Source organism: Armigeres subalbatus, chromosome 1 (assembly GCF_024139115.2).
Source record: "Armigeres subalbatus isolate Guangzhou_Male chromosome 1, GZ_Asu_2, whole genome shotgun sequence".
NCBI lineage: Eukaryota > Metazoa > Arthropoda > Insecta > Diptera > Culicidae > Armigeres > Armigeres subalbatus.
In genome coordinates, this window is record NC_085139.1 from 29,304,925 (window position 1) to 29,327,650 (window position 22,726).

Sequence of the window (22,726 nt, forward strand, 5' to 3'; positions counted from 1 at the left end):
CTTAATTCTACATTCAATTCTAGCCAACTACGTATGATTAATTCTTTTTATTTATGTTTAAATTAAATGGACAATATCAAATGCACACATATCTTCTTTTCGCAATAAATTTCAGCTCGCAAGAGATGGGTTTTATACAACTTCGGCGTATATACTCTTTGTGGCATCCCTGCCCATGGCCGAATGTATTAAAAAATCCTTTTATATGAAACTTTGGGATATGATATTTGAAGGTCTTCAGAAGATCCTTACTTTCCCTGGAGACAACGAACTTATCAATTGCGACATAGAATCCAGGTGAAGGTTCATATGAGGAGTTGAAAACATTTGGAAAATGCTTCAAAACCTTTAAACAAAAACCACAGATGTCATTCACATAGAGTAATTGTACCACTATTAATAACATGCTCCGATAACGCCAACAATTTTAGATTTAGAGAAATGACATATTAGAAAAAAGTTTTGAGGTCCATTAAGGGCTACTTGTTTATATAAAAACACAATTGTACATAACAAGTGACAAAAGTTATTCTATATAAAAGTTATTGATTTCAACTTGATACGTGTCATTTCCAATGCTCTCGTGCATGCTTAGAGCTGAAAAAAATAACAAAAATTGGAGCAACGCAATTAGCACTTCAATTCTATGTTTTTGATTGGTATTGGTATGGGTACATGCATTCAAGGAGCAGTTACCCATCTGTTCTTTACTGTAGCTTCGTCCATACATACGTCAACAAACTTGGAAACAAACTCAAATGGAACAAAAATGTGCGCAGCATCGAGAAGATAGTGGTATGCTCAGTGAAGCCGTTTTTATGCTTAAGATACCTTTGAGGTATCAGACGGTAACGTTAACGAACAAAGAGTGTTCACGTGGATTGAAAGAGGAGGACACTTCATCAATATAGAATCACTGTCCTTGTCGGGAATTAGATGTATTTTTCGCAACATGGCCGACTTTTTCAATTTTTATTAGTAGCTGAATATTTACAATAGTCCTAATAGTCCTGGAAACGCCGCTCTCGCCGGCTTCGCAATTAGTCATTATTCCTATTATTAGATTTATAATCTTAAGGTCACCTGCAATAATGTACTCGAAATGGTTCAATTTGACAAACTGTTCAATTTAAATACGGTTCGAATTTTCCAGGTAATAAGTGTGGATACAAAGACAGCACTTGTAGCCGATTGTCGCCAGGTTTTGAAATTTTTGTTTGATCTGGAAATATTGAAATCGATACCATTTTCAATAAACACATTTTCGTCAAGGATATGACTACTGTTTTTAATACATTGAATCAAAGCTGGTACATCATTGTAGTATGCAACTGGTATATCAGCAAACTACACCCGATTCTGTTTTTACATGGCCGGGTAAAAAAAATCCCATACAAAATTTTTGCAAAGTTGCTCCATTTAGCGAGATGGATCAACTAGGTCCGAGCTCTATATGATGGACAAAGGAAAAAAAAAGTTGCTCCATTTTGCATGATTCGTCGTTTTTAACTGAAAACTTTTTTTACGCGGAACGCATCCTCCGTGTAAAAAAAGAATCGGTGTACTTTTATTGCTGACGGCTCAATGGAAGTTGAGAAATATTGTCGCGCTTATCTTTTTCTAGACTTTCGCGGCGGTCTTACTCTCGCAGGCTCGACTGCGAAGGTAGACGTCAAGATAGCCGCCGGGTTAAAAGATAGGGAAAATTTTCCCTCTCAAAACAAAACCACGTGTTTTTCGCCAAATGACAGCAATACTCGATTGTATTAGTGAGAGGCAACCGGAGTCACTGAGTACATGGAGAGTGTTTATCATGACAAGTGCATACTGTGGGTAAGATTTTTATTGACTCTGTCGTGTTTAGTGACTGTTGCGATTACCTGAGAAGCAACCAGCAGGACGCCGCAGTATTCTATATTTTCTCGAGATGCATAATATGCATAAGACGAGATATAATATTTATTTTCTTCGATATCATACAGTTACGTCTTAAAAAGGGCGTAACTCCAATTTTTTTTTCAAATTTCGTCCAGAGATGCAGTATAGCCCCAGAATTCAGCTCCGGGTATTAGTTTTGATGGAGAATTTTTTTTGTTAATAACGGTCAGGGGAGCACCGTGATACACGGTGCGAAATTTATTCACCGCATGCAGAAATGCTACACCCTTAATTTGTTTTACTCAATATTGTGCGGTTACTTGCTAAGTTTTTTTTAAACTTTATTAAGTGTTATTTTAATCTCCAGATTATGTTCAACACTGTACAAGTGCTTTACAAATGGACACGGTCGGTTAAAGTAGCTGTTCCTTAAATAGTTCGTTAAAGTAGTCGCTAGATTATTCGCTGTTGGTTTGAGCGAGACAGAGTATATGTCAAAAAAATTAACCAGCAATCTGCGGTGTATTGTTCGAAATGAACGTTTATCAGCAATGAACTTTCTGCTGTACTATAGATCTCGCATAATTTATCAAAAGGACCTAAAGGCTGCCTCACACATCGGGAAAATTTTCCAGCGGATTTTGAGCCCCGTGTATTTTAAATGGGGCCGGGATTTTGATTTTCCGTGTCCAAATTCCGAAAACATCGCATATGCAAAAATGCATGGGGAAAAAATCCGCGAACCAAATTCCCGAGGTGTGAGGCTACCTTAAAGGTAGCCTCACACCTCGGGAAATTGGTCCGCGGATTTTTTCCCCATGTTATTTTGCATATGCGATGTTTTCGGGATTTGGCCACGGAAAATCAAAATCCCGGCCCCATTTAAAATGCACGGGGATCAAAATCCGGCGGAAAATTTTCCCGAGGTGTAAGGCAGCCTTAAGTAACATTTTTTTCATGAATTTTTTTTTTTTCCTGTTCGGGTGTGCCACTGCGACCAGTTATTAGATCTATTGTAGCGTTACCCGTATCCTTAGTGTTTAAGTGCATGTCGAATTACTCCATTACTATTGATAAGCAATGCAGTATCGGTTTCGATACAGTTGTTGTTTTGTTTTCTCAAGAGCACCATGACAAGGTCCCGCTATTTAGACCCTTCACAGAGGCGCGCCCCTTATCAATAGGAAATCAATCCTGTCTTGAGAAAACAGAACAGTAATACTGTTTTTGGCCATGCAGCGGAGCCCTAGCCACATCCTTGTCTTGCTTCTAGAATATCACCAGGAAAGCTACAAACCCGGGATTTAGCTCTGTCTACAAGACCATTTCAAGCAAGAGAATTTGTTCAGTAATAAGAACTTCCGTGTGTTCCTCTCACTACCATTGTTCACTAGTTCGAGAAGAGTTAGTACGTATTTAAACCCCTAACTCGATTTTTCCAGCAATCAGTTCAGCCTACACACTTAATTATATTCACCGGGCTCGGTAAGTGAATTACCGATTTCTCAACAGCTGAGCTCTCGGTAGTCACCTCGGTAATCGAATTCAATTACCGAGCTCTCGGTTCAGTATTCATGATAGCGAAGTGTCAAAAAATACCGAGCAGATTTGTAAGAAATGCTGAGCAGTCGGTAAAACAATACTGATGGATCTGTAAAAAATATTACCGGCTTCAGCAGTTCATAGTACCGAATACAATGTAATTGAATTTTCACTTTTCTTATTGATAAATAAAAAGCACATTCAATCTCAGGCCTACACAAGAGCCTATACATATTTATTCCGTTTTTATTTTTCATCAGAAATCATATTAAAATATTTTTCTGCTGCTGGCTTCCGCCTGGCTAGCACAGGACTAGCGCTTGTTCTTTCACGCCCAGGAAGTAATCACAAAGATGGCAGCAGGGAACCTTATTCCATTCAATCATCTAATAAGAGAAATAGAGAATAATTTATTGAAGAAAAAGCCTATTAAACACTTTGCATACCTGAAGTCTTATTTTAGTTTCAGATCCACGAGTTCTAACCCCAAAACATACTGGGAGTAGCGACGTCGTACCGTGATGTTACATGTTTTTTTCAATGTCTGAAAGTTAAAAATTAACGCTCAAATCTTTAGCAAACTAACATAAATATCGTGGCACAAGATGGTAAACATGTTTGGACTTACCTGAATATTGAAATAGACCAGAATTTCTACCGGTAGCTTTAATTACTTGCTAAACAAATTCGTGCAACGCAATCAGATATCTTAGAAGCTCTGATATGCAAAAAAATATGGCGTCAATTCATGCGGCATCTGGTCGAAAACTGAGAGCATGGTACTTATTTTACCGGTTACTCAGTAAAGTGCTTTTATTTTTGCTGAGTGATCGGCTTAATTTTTGACAAATGCACGGTATTTGCTTAAAACTGAGTTGATCGGTAATACATACTACCGAAGCTCAGTACACACTTAAAATAAATCGCCGAATTCGGTAACAGCAGAACTGTTCGGTAAATAATTTAACAGATTTTCGGTGATTTTGACAGTTGAGCAATGGAAAAAATTACAAAAAATCTGTAAAATAAATTACCGAACAGTTCTGCTGTTGAGATTTCGGTAAAATTTACCGAATACGGTGAAATAAGTTAAGAGTGTATTTTATTTTTTACAACTGAGACATCGGTAAAAATAAGTGCAGAAGTCGGTTAAAACTTTTGAATAAACCGAGCTCTCGGTTCAAATTTCCTTTTACCGAATAAAATCAGTAAAAAAAAATGCCGAGCTGAAATTCTCGATTTGAGTGTGTAGGGACGGGTACCGAGGTTTTTTAACTAATTGCTTGAAAAGTTGTTTCCGCTGCATACAGTTTAGCCTCAAACAAGAGGAATTCGAGTCTTTCAACTGTCTGCAAGGTAACATTAATTATGTTTTATTTCTGAGACTGCTGTTGGTAGCGGGGACTCATGAATTAATTTGAGTACTGCAATCAACAGAACAACATGAAAGCTATTGCGATTCTTTTCTAAAATTAGCATACTGGCTCACCAGTTACGCGCCGGGTCCCATGCGCCGAGTTGTGCGCCATGCAAAAAGTAAATAAACCAATGAATGTCAAATAGATGTGAGCTTTCGGTAAGCTTTTCCACATTCGCTTGTAAGGTATGTAGCATATTGTCGTCCCTTTACGAAAAGATATTTTTAAGTGAAATTGTTGGCACCGCTACCACCCAGCATCGAGAAACCCTGAGTTGTGCGCACCCGGCGCACGGTGCATCCGCTTCGCAAACAACCGATGTTGTCGAGGCAAAATGGTAGCAGCAGGGTAGCAGTATGGGCGTTAGTGTGTGTGAGTATGTGAGCGGGAGAAAAAAAGGTAAACAATAATAAACCGTAAGTAAAACATAAGCAAGAAGGAGGAAAATTATATTGATTAGATAGTGAGCAATCGACAGTGGAGAATTTTGAAGTTTTGAAGCATAGAATAATAAAATCGAATCAGCAGTATAACTTATTACAATCGTAGCATATCAGAGGTAAGGGTGATTATCAGTGAAAATCGTGAAAACACTGAATATAAACATATTTTATTCAAGATCTTGGAAAGCACTGTTAGTCCGACTGTAAGCCGCCATTCCTGCAAGGAAAACCGCCGCAACATTCTTCAAAGAATCTAACTCTCAACTTGAAAGGAGTCGCCATGGACGAACTAAAACCAACTAAACAACGCAACGCAACTAAAACCTGTTTTATCAGGACTTTGCATATTGAAAATTTTATAACGTTCCGACCAAATCCCAATATGCAAAGTCCTGATAAAACAGGTTTTAGTTGCGTGGCTTGTGATCGTCCGGATGATGCAGAGTCCCAAATGGTTTTTTGTGACCACTGCCAACAGTGGTACCATTTCGGCTGTGTTGGCGTCACAGCAGAAGTAAAGGACATTTCTTGGTGCTGTCAAAAGTGCAGTGGAGGTGGTAGTGATGACTCCGGTTCGTCCGAGCTGCAAGAGGAGTTGAAGAAGCTCGAAAAGGAGAAGAAGAAGCAGAAGCGGGAACTGGAAAGAGAGAAGATTTTGCATCGAAAGCGCCTGGAGGTCCAACAGGAATTGTTTGAGATGCGCCAACAGCTGGAAAAAGAAAAACGGGACATGGAACTGGAGTTCGAGAAGGCACAAATAGAAAAGAAGATCGCCGAAGAAGAAGCCCACCAGAGGAAACTGGACGAAATGCGGACGGAGATGGAAGAGAAGCTGCAGCAGTTGAAGCTAAAGCGGAAAACGGAAACGGACAATGGAAAAAAGAAGTTGAAAGGAGCTGTCGGTGGTGTCAAAGTGGGAAGCTCGAAAAGCGGAACAAGGAAGATTGCGGAATTGGAGCATTCGAAGCTGGGGAAAAACCTCGAGAAGAAAAAGTCGGGGAACGAAAAGCCCGAAAAAGCGGATGCAGCGATTGCGAAATTCAACGATCCGAGAGGAGCCTACCGCAAACACTCGACGCCGACAGTTGCTCAGAAACTCGCACCAAAGTCGGTTGGATATCCATCAACGCTGCCGGAGAGTTTTCTAATCGGGCGCGATAGAAATTCGACGCCCGTCGGACGCCCAGGGGTTCCCAAACCGGGAAAGGTGAAGCGTAGCGAGAAGTGGCAGATAGCGGAAGAAGAGTCGGAGTCTGAAACGAGTTCCGAAGAAGTAGAAGAAGAAGAGTCCGCTGAAGAGGAGGAAAGCCAAGAAGAAGAAGAAAGTTCCATCCAGGACGAAGAGAGCTCTTCGGAGGAGGAAGAGGGCTGTAAGGAAGAAGAAAGTTCGGAGAAGTCTGAAGAAGAGAGAGACTGGGAGAAGTCACGCAAGAAGCAAGAAGAAGTCAGACGCGGTCGACAAAATCGTCAGCGCGAGCCAACGAAGGCGCAGATGTCCGCTCGGCAATTCCTGTCCAGAAAGTTGCCGACATTTTCCGGAAAGTTAGAAGAGTGGCCGATGTTCGTCAGTAGCTACGAAACGTCTACGAAGGCGTGTGGATTTTCCGACGTGGAGAATTTGGCACGGCTACAAGAGTGCCTGAAAGGAGAGGCGCTGGAAGCAGTCAGGAGCAGGTTGCTTCTACCGAAATCGGTCTCCAAGATCATCGAGACACTGCGCATGTTGTATGGCAGGCCAGAGCGACTTCTCAATATGCTGTTGTCGAAAGTCCGCAACGCAGCGCCACCGAAGGCGGATCGGTTGGCAAGCTTCATTAGCTTTGGGATAGTTGTTCAACAGCTTGCTGATCACCTGGAAGCTACCGGGCTAACAACCCATTTGGTAAATCCAATGCTCATCCAAGAGCTGACAGAGAAGCTCCCGGCAGGAACCCAGCTGGAATGGGTACGGTATCGCAGGAAAAGCAAAACGGTGACTTTGCGATCGCTATCAAACTTCCTATCAAATATAGTAAAGGATGCTAGCGAAGTTGCTGCGTACGGAGAAGGGTCTTTCCGAACCGGAGAACTCGGGTCGAAGATAGGGAAATCGAGAAGCCGAGCGAACGACGGCTACGTGCACTCGCATGACGTGGCGGAGAACAGGAGTTCGAGCCCACCCTTAAGAGAGAGGAAGCCCTGCAGGATCTGTGGCAGAATGGATCACCGGATACGGAACTGCGATAGATTTCGAAGACTTCAACTCGGGGAACGATGGGAAGCCGTGCGCAGATGGAAGCTGTGCCAACTTTGTTTAAACGAGCACGGAACTGCCGGCTGCAAACTAAGGTTCCGTTGCAACGTCGAAGGCTGTAAGGAGCGACACAACCCACTGCTTCATTTCGTCAGGCCAGCCGAAGGACTGAATTGCAATGTCCACGCAGTGCATCCAAAGCCTACCGTGATTTTTCGCATGATGCCCGTCACCTTGTACTGCGGAAAACATGCGGTGAACACTATCGCATTTCTGGATGAAGGATCATCGTATACGCTAGTCGAAAAGGGACTAGTTAATCAGCTAGGAGTCCGAGGTGTGACACAATCGCTACGAGTAACGTGGACCGCCGGAGTTTCTCGGATTGAAAAGGATTCGCAGTGCGTTAGTCTGTCTATCTCCGCGAAAGGATCTGCACAACGTTTTATAATCAAAAGCGCCCACACGGTGGATAGCTTGAAGCTACCACGGCATACGATAGATGTTTCAGAAGTAGTGAAGCAATACGCGCACCTCCGAGGTCTGCCGATCGCAGATGTCCAGCACGCCGCTCCACAGATTTTAATCGGGCTGAAGGATATTCACCTTTACGCGCCGCTCGAGTCGCGAATTGGTCGACCAGAGGAGCCGATAGCCGTAAGGTCGAAGCTAGGTTGGTCTGTATATGGGCCGACAGGATCGGAGAATGCGAACAACGGAATCGTCGGATACCATTCATGTAGCTTGGTATCAAATCAGGAGTTGCATGATCTCCTGAAGAGCCATTATACGCTGGAGGAGTCCGGCATTTCCATCGCCTTGCTCCCGGAGCCAAAAGAAGATAGAAGAGCGAAGGAGATTTTGAAGAAGACTACTAGAAGAATCGGTCATCGATTTGAAACGGGTCTGCTATGGAAGGACGACAATACCGAATTTCCCGACAGCTACCCTATGGCAGTCAAGCGACTGTCGTGTCTGGAGAAACGCCTGATGAAGGACCCCGAGCTGTATGCCAGAGTTCGCATCATGATCGCCGATCTTCTCGCTAAAGGCTACGCGCACGAAGCGACAGAGACAGAGCTGATAGCATTGGATTGCAGCAAGGTGTGGTATGTCCCACTTAACATCGTCTACAACCCAAGAAAAAAGAAGTATCGGCTGGTGTGGGACGCCAGAGCGGAAGTGAGAGGAGTGTCGCTCAACTCAAAGTTGCTGAAGGGTCCGGATATGCTGACTGCCTTGCCGGCAGTGATCTGTAAGTTTCGGGAGCGAGAAGTTGGTTTCGGAGCAGATATAAAGGAGATGTATCATCAGCTGCGGATTAGAGAAGAAGATAAGCGAGCACAAAGATTCCTATTCCGGAACGATACGTCAGAGAAGCCAACTGTGTATGTAATGGACGTGGCGACCTTCGGGTCAACGAGTTCACCGTGTTCGGCGCAGTTCGTAAAAAATCTGAACGCGAAGGAGTTCGCGGGACAGTTCCCGGCGGCGGCGGTGGCCATCGTTGAAAACCACTATGTCGACGACTACTTTGATAGCGCGAACACGATCGAGGAAGCTGTGAAACGGGCCAAAGAGGTACGATACGTTCACTCCAGAGGCGGTTTCGAGCTCCGTAACTGGGTCTCGAGCTCCGAAGATTTTCTGGAGGCCATGGGAGAACGTAAAAAGGATCAGTGCGTACGTTTCAACGAAGATAAGGAGTCCGGATTCGAGCGAGTTCTGGGGATCGTGTGGAGCCCTGCGAGCGACGAGTTTTCGTTTTCCACCAAACCAAGAGTCGATCTGGTGCCGTTCTTGTCCGGCGAGAAGCTACCAACGAAAAGGATCGTGTTGAGCTGCGTGATGAGCTTTTTCGACCCGTTAGGACTGCTGTCTGTTTTCACTTTCTACGGGAAGCTGCTGATCCAAGATTTGTGGCGTAGCGGATGTGAGTGGGACCAGCAGATCGGCGAAGAGTCCGCGGAGAAATGGAATAATTGGATCCGAAGGCTCCCGGAAGTCGACGAAGTCCGCATTCCACGCTACTATTTTTGTGGCGGATATTCGCTGCAATATGACAGTTTGCAACTGCATGTATTTGTAGACGCAAGCCAGGACGCGTACGGCGCCGCTGCGTACATCCGTATAGAGACAGCCACCGGACCGTTGTGTTCGCTCATGATGTCGAGGTCCAAGGTGGCACCATTGCAACACATGTCAATACCACGTCTGGAGCTGCAAGCGGCAGTTTTGGGAGCAAGGTTGGCAAATTCCGCCGGCGAAATCCTTTCACTAGAGGTAAAGCAGCGTTTCATGTGGTCCGACTCGAAGACTGTGCTGTCGTGGATTCACCTGACCACCGTCGGTATAAGCAGTTTGTGGCATTTCGGATAGGCGAAATCCATAGCCTAACGAGGCTTGCAGAATGGAATTGGGTTCCAACGAAGTCCAACGTAGCCGACGCGTTGACAAAGTGGGAGAAAACGCACAGCCTGCGATCAGACGGACCATGGTTCCGCGGTCCGGAGTTCCTGTACCAGCCGGAAAGCTGTTGGCCGGCGCAAGAAATAGTTACACCGAACACCAACGAGGAAACCCGTGTGTGCTTGCACTTCCATGAGATGTCAGTAACTGAATCCGTAGTAGACCTGCTGCGGTTTTCTAAGTGGAAGGTCCTAGTCCGGACGGTGGCGTGTGCTTACCTATTCGCATCAAACTGCAGAAGAAAACGAGATGGGCTGGAAATCGAGGCCGTTCCGGCCGCTACAAGAATTAGGAGCGTGGTCAAAGAAAATGTGCGAACGAAAATAGTGCCACTGAAGCGAGACGAGTACCAGAAGGCGGAGATGTATCTTTGGAGATCGGCTCAAGCTGATTGCTTTGTGGACGAGATTCGCGTGCTCAAAAAGAACCAGCAGCTGCCGTACCAGCAGCGCCATCAAGTGGAGAAGACAAGCAGCCTGTACGCCCTGAGTCCTTTCCTGGACGCCGAAGACGTACTACGGATGGAGGGCAGAATAGCGCAAGGATCATCGCTGCCATTCGAGCTGCGATTCCCGATTATTTTGCCGAAAAAGCACCCATCCGCGACAAGCTGCTTGAGTACTATCACCAGCGGGTAGCCCACGGGAATGTAGAGACTGCCGTCAATGAAATTCGACAGCGCTTCTACGTACAGAACCTACGAGTAGAGATGAAGAGGATTGGGAGAGCCTGCGTCTGGTGTAAGGTGCAGAAATGTCGACCGACAAACCCAAGGATGGCTCCACTACCAAAGTCGCGCCGCCGTAATACCGCCGTAATACCGCATTTGCCACCGTTCAGCCATACCGGCGTGGACTACTGTGGGCCGCTTACTGTCACGGTTGGTCGCAGATCGGAGAAAAGGTACATCTGCCTATTCACATGTATGACAACGAGGGCTGTCCACCTTGAGATCGCTCACAGCTTGACGACTCAAGCGTGTTTGATGGCGATACGGCGGTTCGTGTGCCGTAGAGGAAAGCCGTTAGAGTTTTACTCAGACAACGGCACGAACTTCCAAGCAGCGAGCAAGACAATCGTACAGCAGATCGGCATCGAGTGCGAAGACGAGTTCACGGATTCCAGAACCCGCTGGAATTTAAACCCGCCCAGCGCACCTCACATGGGTGGTGTTTGGGAGCGATTGGTCCGGTCCCTGAAGGCAGCACTAAGCGTGCTGAACGACGGGAGAACGATAACCGACGAAGTGTTGCTGACAACGATTGCGGAGGCTGAAGACCTAATCAATTCCCGGCCGTTAACATACGTCGGCCTGGAACCGGGAACAGAAGAAGCGTTGACGCCAAACCATTTTGTTCGTGCCGTCGGTACGATCGGTGAAAACCATTCTATTCCGCCTACGAGCGAAGCCGATGCACTTCGAGACCGATACAAGCGGTCGCAGCGTCTGGCGGACAAACTGTGGGCTCGGTGGGTATCCGAGTATTTGCCGTCGATAAATCAGCGGACAAAGTGGCATTCAGACGTGCCACCACTAGCCAGCGGTGATCTAGTGTATATCGCGGACGACGCAGTGCGGAAGAGCTGGATCCGCGGCATCGTGCTAGATGTCTACCCGGGGGCGGACGGCCGAATTCGACAAGCGATGGTGCAGACGCTTAAGGGTAAGTTTAGGAGACCAGTGACGAAGCTAGCGGTGCTGGAGGTCCAGGACGGTAACTCCGGCGTTGCAGAGGCCCCACCAGAGATACGGGGAGGAGGTATGTTGGCACCGCTACCACCCAGCATCGAGAAACCCTGAGTTGTGCGCACCCGGCGCACGGTGCATCCGCTTCGCAAACAACCGATGTTGTCGAGGCAAAATGGTAGCAGCAGGGTAGCAGTATGGTCGTTAGTGTGTGTGAGTATGTGAGCGGGAGAAAAAAAGGTAAACAATAATAAAACGTAAGTAAAACATAAGCAAGAAGGAGGAAAATTATATTGATTAGATAGTGAGCAATCGACAGTGGAGAATTTTGAAGTTTGGAAGCATAGAATAATAAAATCGAATCAGCAGTATAACTTATTACAATCGTAGCATATCAGAGGTAAGGGTGATTATCAGTGAAAATCGTGAAAACACTGAATATAAACATATTTTATTCAAGATCTTGGAAAGCACTGTTAGTCCGACTGTAAGCCGCCATTCCTGCAAGGAAAACCGCCGCAACAGAAATTGTTCGAGGTTTAGTAGTTTTTTGCTTTTCTTTCGCCTGTGTTGCGTTCGGGATATTGTTTAAGTGGATATTAGTAGTGCAATTATGTTTAATTTGTGATGTAATATTCTACACTTGAGTAAAGTACCATAATATGACACAATACCTTAGCAGCGCACAACTAATCGAGGCAGAGGTGAATGAGCAAAATGCTATAATATCTCGAGAATCACAATATTGATTGCAGTATTCAAATTAATTCATGAAAAAAAAATGTTACTTACGTCCTTTTGAAAAGTTAAGCGAGAATTCATGAAAAAATTTTACTTAGGTCCTTTTGAAAAGTTATGCGGGAAATGTAATAAAATGCGTAAAGCCAAAATAGAACTTTTTGGGAACTTGCAAGTGTTCTGATTGTTTAAGTTGACTTTTTGTAAATTTATTGGTCAATATTTACACACTTAAATCATTTCACAGATTTCGGTGAATTTTGCTTCAATTCACCGAAATCTCAACAGCAGATTTGTTCGGTAATTATTTCACCGATTTTCTGTGGTATTTTCCTTTGTTCAACTGTCAAAACCACCAAAAAATCTGTAAAAATTTTACCGAACAGTTCTGCTGTTGAGATTTCGGTGAAATTTCACAGAAATCTGCGATTTATTTTAAGTGTGTAAGAAGTGCAGTTAAAAGAAAAGTGCATACTTAGTTTATTCAAATTTGATTCAGACTATCTTTTGAAAAGGGTCAAAAAGGAAAAACGACCCTTCCTACAAAAAAGTGTTGTATGGGTGACTATCGCAAAATCAGTCAAACTTTCTAATAAAACTTTTTGAAAAACTCAAAATTGAACCCTACACTAAAAAAAATCGATTTAAAAAATTAAAAGTCGATTTGCAAAAAAGCGCCCTTTTCGATTTGGACGAAATTTTGTCTCAAGATAGGTGATTATGTTCCCTACCAACCGTCCATACATCGCAAGCTGGGCCTTTTGAAGGGAAAAAATTCTAACAAAACTTTTTCTTGACGGAATTGATTTTTCAGTGTCTTTAAGGGGTGGATTTAACATATGTATACATAATATACTCATATTAAGTATTCCTGTACAGTCAGGCAGAGTACAATGTTTTGGTCGTAACTGGTCGCAACTAAAGAAGCTAATAATGGAATATAATATTTTTTTGAAGATATAAACCCCTTCTTAATATTACTCTTAATTTAAAAACAAACTATATTTAGTGGCTAAATTAGACAATGTATCATAAAAATAGATTTGCTTGGGGTTCTATAACGATGGCTTTCATTGGTTTAATTTCAGATGAAAATACACTGAAAATATTTCCGACAAGAAAAAGTTTTTGTTAGAAAAGCTTGCGCCAGCTTGCGATGTATGGCCGGTTGGTAGGGAACATAATCACCTATCTTGAGACAAAATTTCATTTAAATAAAAAAGGGCGTTTTTTCGCAAATCGACTTTAAAATTTTTAAACTGATTTTTTCAGTGTAGGGCTCAATTTGGATTGTTTCCGATATTTTCACTAGAAAGTTTGACTGATTTTGCGATGGTCACCCATACAACACTTTTTGTGGGATGCGTCGTTTTTCTATTATATCCATTTGAAAATATTAGCAAAAAATTTCAGCTCTTTTCAAAGGATAGTCTAGATTAAATTTGGAAAAACATTTTTGGTTTTCATTTCGGATCATCTGGTGATTTTTCATTTCTCATTTTTCATTTCTTACTTCTTACTTTTCACTCCTCACTTCGCACTTCTCACGTCTCACTTTTCACTTCTCACTGCTCACATCGGCCCATAGGGGAAAGAAATGGCAGAAATGACGCTTAACTTTTAAAAGAACATATGTCACCTTTTATTCATGAATTAATTTGTGTACTGCAATCAAAAGCTATCATATTGGTCTGTTGATCGCAATATTAAAATTCATTCATGAAAATATGTTTCTTAGGTCATTTTGAAAAAATAAACGAGAATTTTCAGTGTATACATGAAATCTTAAAATAGGTACTTTTTAATTCATTAATGGGTTTCTATGTTTCTTTGTGAAGTTTTTTCTTCCGTGTAAGCTGTGTATTCTATGCTGTCAGTGTGCCGGTTTCGAATAAATTGTGTCTTGGGAGAACATAACCTAGAAAATCGATAGCTTATTTGTTACGAAATAATAATGTCTCATAACTTTTTGAATATTTACTATTTTTTGAGAAGTGCCATCATTATGAAACTCAATAGTGAACAAGAAGAAAACATTCCCCATCGAATGCAACTTGTTGTAGCAAAATCGATTCAGGTTTAGTACTAGAAAAATTTGCTAATGTTTCAATGTGCACACACATACGCACACACACACACGGACACACACACGGACACACACACGGACAGACAGACATTTGCTCAGTTTGTCGAGCTGAATCGAATGGTATATAATACTATGGGTCTACAAGCGCTCTATAAAAAGTACGTTTTGGGAGTGAAATGAAAGCCTTTCTGGTACAACTTTGTTGTACGAGAAAGGCAAAACCAAAGAAGGTATAATTGCATAGCATAGCTTAGCATTGTTACGGTAAACTTCGTAGATTGGACACTAGTGATACTCATGTTTTTCTCCTGAAATCCTTATTCAGATTGCTATCAGAAATCAAGGTGGGTGTGGTCCTCAGCAGTGTGGACTCAGCGACACCCTCATAAGTACCACGGAGTTGAATATTAGGGAAGGAATTCGTTGGGTCAGGATTTGCCTGTAGCTGACCTGACAATATGACCTTGGTAGATCTTACACAGTAACACACCACGCAAAGGTGTCTACCCAGCGCTGCGGGTACAAACCAAATAATGTATAATTGCACGACACAAAAAAAATCCGGAGAGAAAGGGGGATGTGTGGGACTAGACAGCCCTGTTATATACCGTTCTATATTATATGCGGCTTGGTGTTGATGATGAGCAAGCAGCCAAGCATCGTTCTCCCTCAGTGCGAGTTTAACAGTGACCCGACTAAGGCGATCTCTCCGCCGAGTGCAGTGATGTGCTTTGGGTGATTTCCTGGTGCAGTTGCAGGTTACACAGATAATATCAGTTATTTTATATTCAATTGAAGGTCATATGCATCGAAATTGTAATATGCATTGGGCACACACAACCATTCAAAAGTGTAAGAAGGGTTGCGTTCACTGTAGGTGGATTAAGTCGGTTTTTTTGTTTTTAAAAGAGATTTATTGTTGATTCAAAAAGAGTTGTATGTTTGTTTCAATCGATTATTTGGTTTAATATAAATAGGAAAATACATTATTGTTTTATTATCTAAAATATTTTTATATTTTTTCCGAGTTTTGTTCTCTTTGTTTTAAATACATTTCATTACTTTTTTTTACTTGATTCGTCCTCCTGTAACTGCCGTTTTGTTTTTGAATTCAGGCAGGTTTTATGTTGATATTTATCTGAAATACGCCAACAATATTTACCTGGCAATATTTTTTGTTTTTAATGGAAATATATGGCACTTACCTGGTTACATCTCCGTGGATTTATCTCTGGAAATTCCGTCTTTCCGACTTCTACTACTCCTTTCCTACCGGGAAGGTTGCGGTCGTTGGGATGCTTCGTTTCAGAACCAAATAATATGTTCTGAAAATTGAATTGTCACTTATCAATGGTTAATAAAAATATATTAATGAACAAACCTCACTAATTGGCAATGGCATTCTCGCGCACTCCGACTGCTCGCGTATTTCACAGCGATCCATTTCTGGCCACTTCCACTTGACAAAAAATGTTTTTCAGTCGACCATCAGATTGCTTGATTTGTTTGCGAAAATCAAGCTAAACAATCACAAATGCCCTATTTGATTTTAAAAAATTAACGGGGGTGCAAATAAATATAATTAAGGACCAAGGCAAAATAAAGTCCCCGAAGAAATTGTCATGTATAAGCGGGTAGCATCTTCTTCTTCAATGGCTCCAACTGGAACATGGCCCGATTTTCAACGTATTCTTTCAGCATTTCCTCTTATGTATCTTGTGTGGCAAGTACAATGGACGCACTATATCTAGGGTGTCAAGAAAGTTTCCAACCCGAAAGCATCCTAGACCGGATACAGAATCGAACTCGGTATATCAATAATTCTTCGATATCTGTCAAAAGTAATCTTGCTCTGAAAGCATGGTTATTTGAACATTTTTGAACTGTCACTATTAAGTTTAATTTGATTTCAATTTGCGAAACGGAACAAAGCCTTAATATAAAATCGAAAACAAATATTGTCCACAAAAACCTTTTGAGGTTATTTTCAAATGTAAACGATGAAATCATTCGAGCTTTTTTGAAAAGCTCATTTCTAAGAAGTATTGTTGAAATACTAATACTTTGTAATTGTTGTTATGTTGACAAATCTTGTTGAAACAATAAATTTCATAGTATTTTTAATAAAATTTGATAGTATTTTTAATAAAATTTGATGAGACTTTGACTTGTTTGTTTTCTAGATCTCGGGTGTTTGAACGCTATAGTTACACATTTTTCGGTAGAGATTTTGAAGCCGGTGCGTTGTTCCCATGATTCAACCGATTTAAGCGCTGATTGTAATTTTTTGTGAGATTTTTCCTGTTACCATCGGAGGCGAAAAGAACTACACCGTCGGCGAAGAGGAGTGCATTAACTTCAGCAGGAAGCTCTGCGCATATGGTGTCCATTGCAATTAGGAATAGCGTAACACTTATCACTGATCCTTGACATAGGCCATTTTCCAAGTGGTGTCGAAAGCCTTTCTAATGTCGAGAAAGATTGCTTGTGTAAAGATCTTTTTGTGCATAGCTTCTCTAACTGCGGTGTCAAAGTGTGCGATGAACTGCAAACGCGATGGGCTTTCAGCCTTCGAGGTGGCGACGGAACAGCTGGACGCCATCATCGACTTTGCGTCATCGAAGCATACTATCAGTAAGGACCTCAAGAGGATGTTGCTGAAACTTCGAAAGTCGATATTGGACGCCAAGCTGGAGAGGGCGGTCGGGACGGCCAAGTCTAAACCCGTGAAATCCGTGAAGTCGAGGTCTACCCAGACTGAGGCCCAAGGATTCGCGGACTCGGGCAAGGTCGAATCGACCGAGGGCGTGCCAGCGAAGGCGGTGGTGCCAAAGTCTACCCAGACTGAGGCTCAAGTAATCGCGGGCACGTCGGGGGTGATTGCTCCAACGGAGCAGACACAAAAACGGGGGAGACAGTCTCCAGGGGATGAGCTCCCTGTGGGCCGCTCCAAAAGGCGGAGGGTTACTACCCCGAACAAGGGTAGTGGGGCTGGGATGCTGAACTCAGGCCAGGTACCTCCAAAACCGGGGGAGGAAGGACCTGGAAAGGTCCAGACCCAGACCAGGGAAATAGAGGGGGATGACGCCTCCTGGACCCTGGTCAAGAACAAGAGGAAACCGAAGACGTCAAGGGCCGTAACGAAGGCCCAGGCGAATGAAGGTAGCAAGAAGTCTAGACGGCGGACGAGGCCAAGTACTCGGACGTCTTGAACGTGATGAGGAGTGACGTCAAGCTCGGTGAACTCGGCGCCGACGTACGTCGAATAAGACGTACCCGGATGGGCGAAATGATCCTCGAGCTGAAGCGGGGCGTCTCGCAAAAAGGCGCCGCATTCAAGAAGTTGGCGGAGGAAGTCCTAGGCGAGACGGTCAAGGTGAGGGCACTCACGACGGAGGTGAATCTAAGGGTTAAAGATCTGGACGAGATCACCGAAGTCGAAGAGCTCGTCACGGCACTGCGGCGACAGTGTGAAGTGGAGACGCCCACCGCAGCCGTTCGGCTACGGAAAGGTCAGGCAGGGACGCAGGTAGCATTGGTTCGGCTATCTGCAGCGGACACCTCCAAGGTAGTCAAGTTAGGGAGCGTCAAGGTGGGATGGTCGGTATGCCCTGTGGGCATATACGAGCAACCCGAAGTTTGCTTCAAGTGCCTGGAACCGGGGCACAAGCAATGGGACTGCAAAGGCCCTGACAGAAGCAATCTCTGCCGACGCTGCGGATTGGAGGGACATAAGGCACAATGCTGCACGAGCCCTCCCAATTGTTTGATTTGTTCCAGCAAAGCTGTGAACAGCAAGCACCCCATGGGGGGTTCGATGTGCCCGGCGTTCAAGCGTGCTGCAAAATCACAGTGCAGGTAACGCAGCTAGCTTGCTCGGCCTCACCCGAGTGTTTGGTGTGCGCAGGTTTAGAGGAAACGGCGGAACACGTGTTGTTCGTGTGCTCACGTTTTCGCGCAAATCGCCCAAATCGTCTCGGAGCTACACAGAAGGTGGCGCGTGGACACAAGGATGGCTAGTTCAGGCGCAAATGAGAGGTGGTCCAAGGGATCGGAGTCGGCTTCATGGGTCATACCGGTGGTCATGCTCTGTGGTCGAACTCGATCCTTTTATCGAACAAGTGGCCGCGCGAAGAACAACATGGTATCGTCGCTTTCGCGGCGTCGGTCAACCGGGCGGGTTCCAAGCCCGAGGACGGAAAGGGGTCCTCGTTAAGGCTGGGGCAGGCGTAGGCACCGCGTCGGCAAGTCCCTCTGTGTGTTGGCGAATAGACCCTGTAGCAGAGAGGTAAATTTGGGGTGCACGCGGCATCATCATTCTTGATACCAGTCATGCAGAGGGAAGCAAGCGCGAAGTCGACCCTTCCCACCTTCCGAAAAAGCGAGTCACGATGTTCGGTGCTGCAAGGACACGCAGCTAACCTCGAGGGTGCGTTGTGCACTGGCCCCCCTTTGAAGCATTACTATCTGGTTGTACCGAAGGGACTATGGGCTTGGCAGCAATGGAAACGGCTTAGCGGGTCGGGGATGTAGTCCTGCCTCCCTCGTTTGCTGTTGGTGGAGGTCCCTAACCCCGCACTTCCTGGACAACCCAGGATGTCTGTTGAGCAGATTCCCCCTCCATTGCTTAGGAAGAAAAAAAAAACACACACACACGTGTGCACAAACTAATCTAACTCATTTTAAGGTACTTATCCTTAACTAATTTATGCAATATGTTGCATTCGACGCAGAATCGATGAGCTCGGCGGTCTAGTGACTACAGCTTCTGGCTTATAAGTAAGAGGTCGTGGGTTCAATTCCAGGCTCGTCCCTTTCCTACTTTGTATTTCTATCTTAGTTTTTTCTGTGTTTCACGTTCTACCAAAACGATTCCTACTGTTATAACCTTCCACACAATTCCAAAACCTCCCGTGGCACCTATGAGAGATCGTAGAGTTCTCTGCATCTTTCTTAAGTATGTGTCCAACAAACCACCCTTCCCCTTCCTCAGCATTCGCAAGGACGTGGCCAGGACAGATCTCGACTATTGGAGAGTGCATTGCTTCCATCTAAGAGTTAGTGATTATTCCCAAATCAGTATCTGTGGTAACGGATGAAAGTGATGCTACTTTCATACAATAATAGTCTTGGCTTGTACCACCTACGAATTTGTGCGAACTGCTAAATGCTAATGCTAATGTTGCATTCGACGCAGAATCCTGTCCCATCGTTTCGTATTGAAAATTGGCCGAATCGGACTATTGGCTTCGGAGTTATGGCCAAAATATATTTTTTACAAGAAAAATTCTCCCTTACGTAAGCAATTTTTCTGGGTTTTTCAACCCCCCCTCCCCATATAGAAAAATTCTCTCTTACGTAAGCAATTTTTCTGGGTTTTTCAACCCCCCCTCCCCATATGTAAGATTTTTTTCATACAAATGTTTTTTTTATTTATATGGAGCGTAAGATATTGACCGACCCCCCTCCCCCATAAGTGCTTACGTAATATGTGTACGGCCCCTTACTTTTTAGGCACTTATTCTTAGTAAGTAGTAAAATTCTTCTTTATTTAAAACATTTTTTGTTCTACAATCATTTTATACATGTACAGTGATCGGCCGGCTTGGCCCTCCAACTTCAATTTCAATTATTGTTATTATTATTATTATTATGCTATTACTTAATTTTTAAAATATAATGTATCATGACGGCCTGTAGGAGGCGCTGGTGTGTTTTTTAAAATTTGATAACCTAACTACTATGTACACTAATATTTACAATAAAAATTTGATAACCTAGATTGGAACTAGCGCCCTAATTGGAGCCTGATCCGAATGCAAGCAACGGACCCTAAACTTTTCTTTACACTCACCAAAGCGTTCATGTAAGGTTTTTATTCCGGCCAGACGGTGGACCTCGGATGTTCTTGTCCTGGGAGGGGTGTTGAGGATCATCCTCAGGAATTTGTTTTGGACCCGTTGAAGTTTGAGGTGGTGGGTTTTAGCGCAGCTCTCCCAGACCGGCATGCCATATTCGATCACAGGGAGGATGATTTGCTTGTAGACAGCAAGCTTATTTTTCAGGGACAATGACGACCGGCGGTTGATCAAAGAGTACAGTAGTTTCAACAAGACGTTACACTTTGTCACCGTTTTGTCAACCTGTTGCCTGAAAATAAGCTTGCTGTCGAGGGTCAAGCCAAGGTAGCCGGCCTCATTGGCCCATTCCACAGTCGTGCCATTGAGGATGATTTTACAGTCCCCAGGCGGAACAAGCTTAGGGGATTTGGAGTGGGGGAAAATGATGACCTGGGTCTTCGCCGCGTTGATACAGATCTTCCAGCTGGTGAGGTACTCTGTCAGGGCATCCAGGCCTCGTTGGAGTTTTGCCACTAGCGCTCTGATCACTCTACCGTTGTAGACGATGGATGTGTCATCTGCGAACAGAGACAGAATGCCGCCTTTTGGAGGTTCTGGCATGTCGGCGGTGAACAGATTGAAAAGCAGGGGCCTAAGGATACTGCCCTGGGGGACGCCTGCGACGATGTTGTGCACATTGGAACTCGCTCCGCTGATTGAGACCCGGAATGTCCTTGCCGACAGGTAATTGTTGATGATTTTCACCAGGTAGCTGGGAAGATTGTAGCGTTGTAGTTTGTACACCAGGCCATCATGCCATACATTGTCAAATGCCTTCTCGACATCGAGTTAGGCCATGGCGAATGTTTTGAGACAAACTCCGTCTGAGAAGGTTGGTAACTCGAGTCAGTTGGTGTACAGTTGACCGACCGCGTCGGAAACCAAACTGTTCCTCGAGCAAGATGTTGAGATTTTCGGCAGACTCAAGTAACCGGTGATGAATAGCTTTGTCGAATTGGTTGGATAATTCTAAGAGAAGGCTGTTGGGTCGATAACTTGGGGGAGGAAGGATCCTTCCCAGGCTTCCGGATGGGGATGACTTTCGCTGACTTCCAGGACGATGGGAAGTAGCTAAGCCGGAGACACTGATTAAAAATCAGCGAGAGGTGCTCAAAGAACGGAGCACTCATGTGTTTGAGCTCGAGATTCAGGATGCTGTCGAAGCCTGGGGCCTTCATGTTCTTCGACAATTTGATATAGGCCGTCAATTCGTCAGCTGAGATCTCCAACTCCTCCGAGAAGTCGTTGGGAATCAAATGGATGTTGTTAGCATGCTCGTTGACGGCTGCTTCGTATGGACTGACGATGTTCTGCCCAAGATTGTGTGAGCTGACGAAGTGACGACCTATTTCAGCGACCTTCTCTGCAGGAGTTATCAAGCGATCCTTAGAGCCATTATTGTCTAGTGGGATCAAAGGTGGAATGGGCCGAGGCTTGGATTTTAGAATTTTGGTCATTTTCCAGAACGGCTTAGCATAGTCTGGGAGAGTGCGGATCTTATTCGAGAAGTCATTATTTTGAGGTCCACCATTCTGGCCTTGATAATTTTGTGATTCGATTGCAGCGTGTTTTAAGCTCAGGCAGTCCAGTACGCTGAAACTGCCTGCGAGTGACATTCCGCAATCGAATCAAATCTTTGGTGAGTGTATCGATGTTTAAGGAGTTGCTTACCTGCCGAGCCGTCGGTACGTGTTGCTCTCGGGCCGCCGTGATCGCCTCCTCGATAGCGCACAGCTGGCGGTCGATACTTTCCGGCGTCTCCGGACGCACCTCGTAGTCGACGGTGTTATCGACGCACTGCTGGAACCGCTGCCAGTTCACTCGGTGGTAGTTCCGCCGTAACTGCTGGTGCCGATTGACCGAGGAGCCCAGTTCCGCCACCACCGGATAGTGATCCGAACTGAGCTCCTGGTATACAACCGGCTGCGAGACGTGGTCACTCAGGTTTGTTACGTAGAGGTCGAGCGTTGCGTGGGCACCGGACCGACTCAGCCGCGTGGGGGAATCCGGGCTCAGGATCGTGTAGTGGCCTTCCTCCATGTCGTTGCTCCAGATGGTGCCGTTTCGATTGCCGCGACTGTTGCCCCAGGCTTGATGTTTGGCATTCAAGTCGCCGGCAATGATATACTGGCCTTGCCTCCGCGTCAGCTTGACGATGTCTCTCCGAAGGGCAGCCGATGATCCATCGCCGGCTTTGGCTTGCGTTGGACAGTACGCCGCGATGAGCGCGATTGTGCCAACCGAAGTGGTGATTTCGACACCGATGGCCTCGATGACACTGAGCTGGAAGCTTGGAAGCAGACGACAGTTGATGTTGTAGCGAAGAGCGATG

The 22,726-nt window shown here is 44.6% G+C and overlaps 1 protein-coding gene and 2 long non-coding RNA genes across 3 annotated transcripts; 1 reads left to right on the forward strand and 2 right to left on the reverse strand.

The window, feature by feature from the left end:
- Positions 1–3,337: 3,337 nt before the first annotated feature.
- On the reverse strand, positions 3,338–4,264 carry LOC134208218 (uncharacterized). Its single transcript, XR_009978556.1, has 3 exons — positions 4,049–4,264; positions 3,867–3,964; positions 3,338–3,806 (listed from the first exon to the last, which is right to left on the reverse strand). It is a non-coding gene; the product is annotated as an uncharacterized LOC134208218 (long non-coding RNA).
- Positions 4,265–5,663: 1,399 nt separating this feature from the next.
- Positions 5,664–10,621, forward strand: LOC134206058 (uncharacterized). Its single transcript, XM_062681736.1, has 2 exons — positions 5,664–9,864; positions 9,924–10,621. The coding sequence occupies exons 1-2, from the start codon at positions 5,664–5,666 to the stop codon at positions 10,619–10,621; spliced, it is 4,899 nt and encodes a 1,632-aa protein (XP_062537720.1).
- A 4,805-nt stretch (positions 10,622–15,426) lies between these two features.
- LOC134208220 (uncharacterized) lies at positions 15,427–15,997 on the reverse strand. The gene is made up of 3 exons (XR_009978557.1): positions 15,876–15,997; positions 15,700–15,819; positions 15,427–15,632 (listed from the first exon to the last, which is right to left on the reverse strand). It is a non-coding gene; the product is annotated as an uncharacterized LOC134208220 (long non-coding RNA).
- Positions 15,998–22,726: the final 6,729 nt, after the last annotated feature.

Excerpts from the sequence above, each read along its gene's own strand:
- LOC134206058 (XM_062681736.1), top strand. The coding sequence starts at position 5,664 with ATGCAAAGTCCTGATAAAACAGGTTTTAGTTGCGTGGCTTGTGATCGT. Across the intron at positions 9,865-9,923 it reads GATTCACCTGACCACCGTCG|AATGGAATTGGGTTCCAACG; the intron begins GTATAAGCAGTT and ends CGAGGCTTGCAG.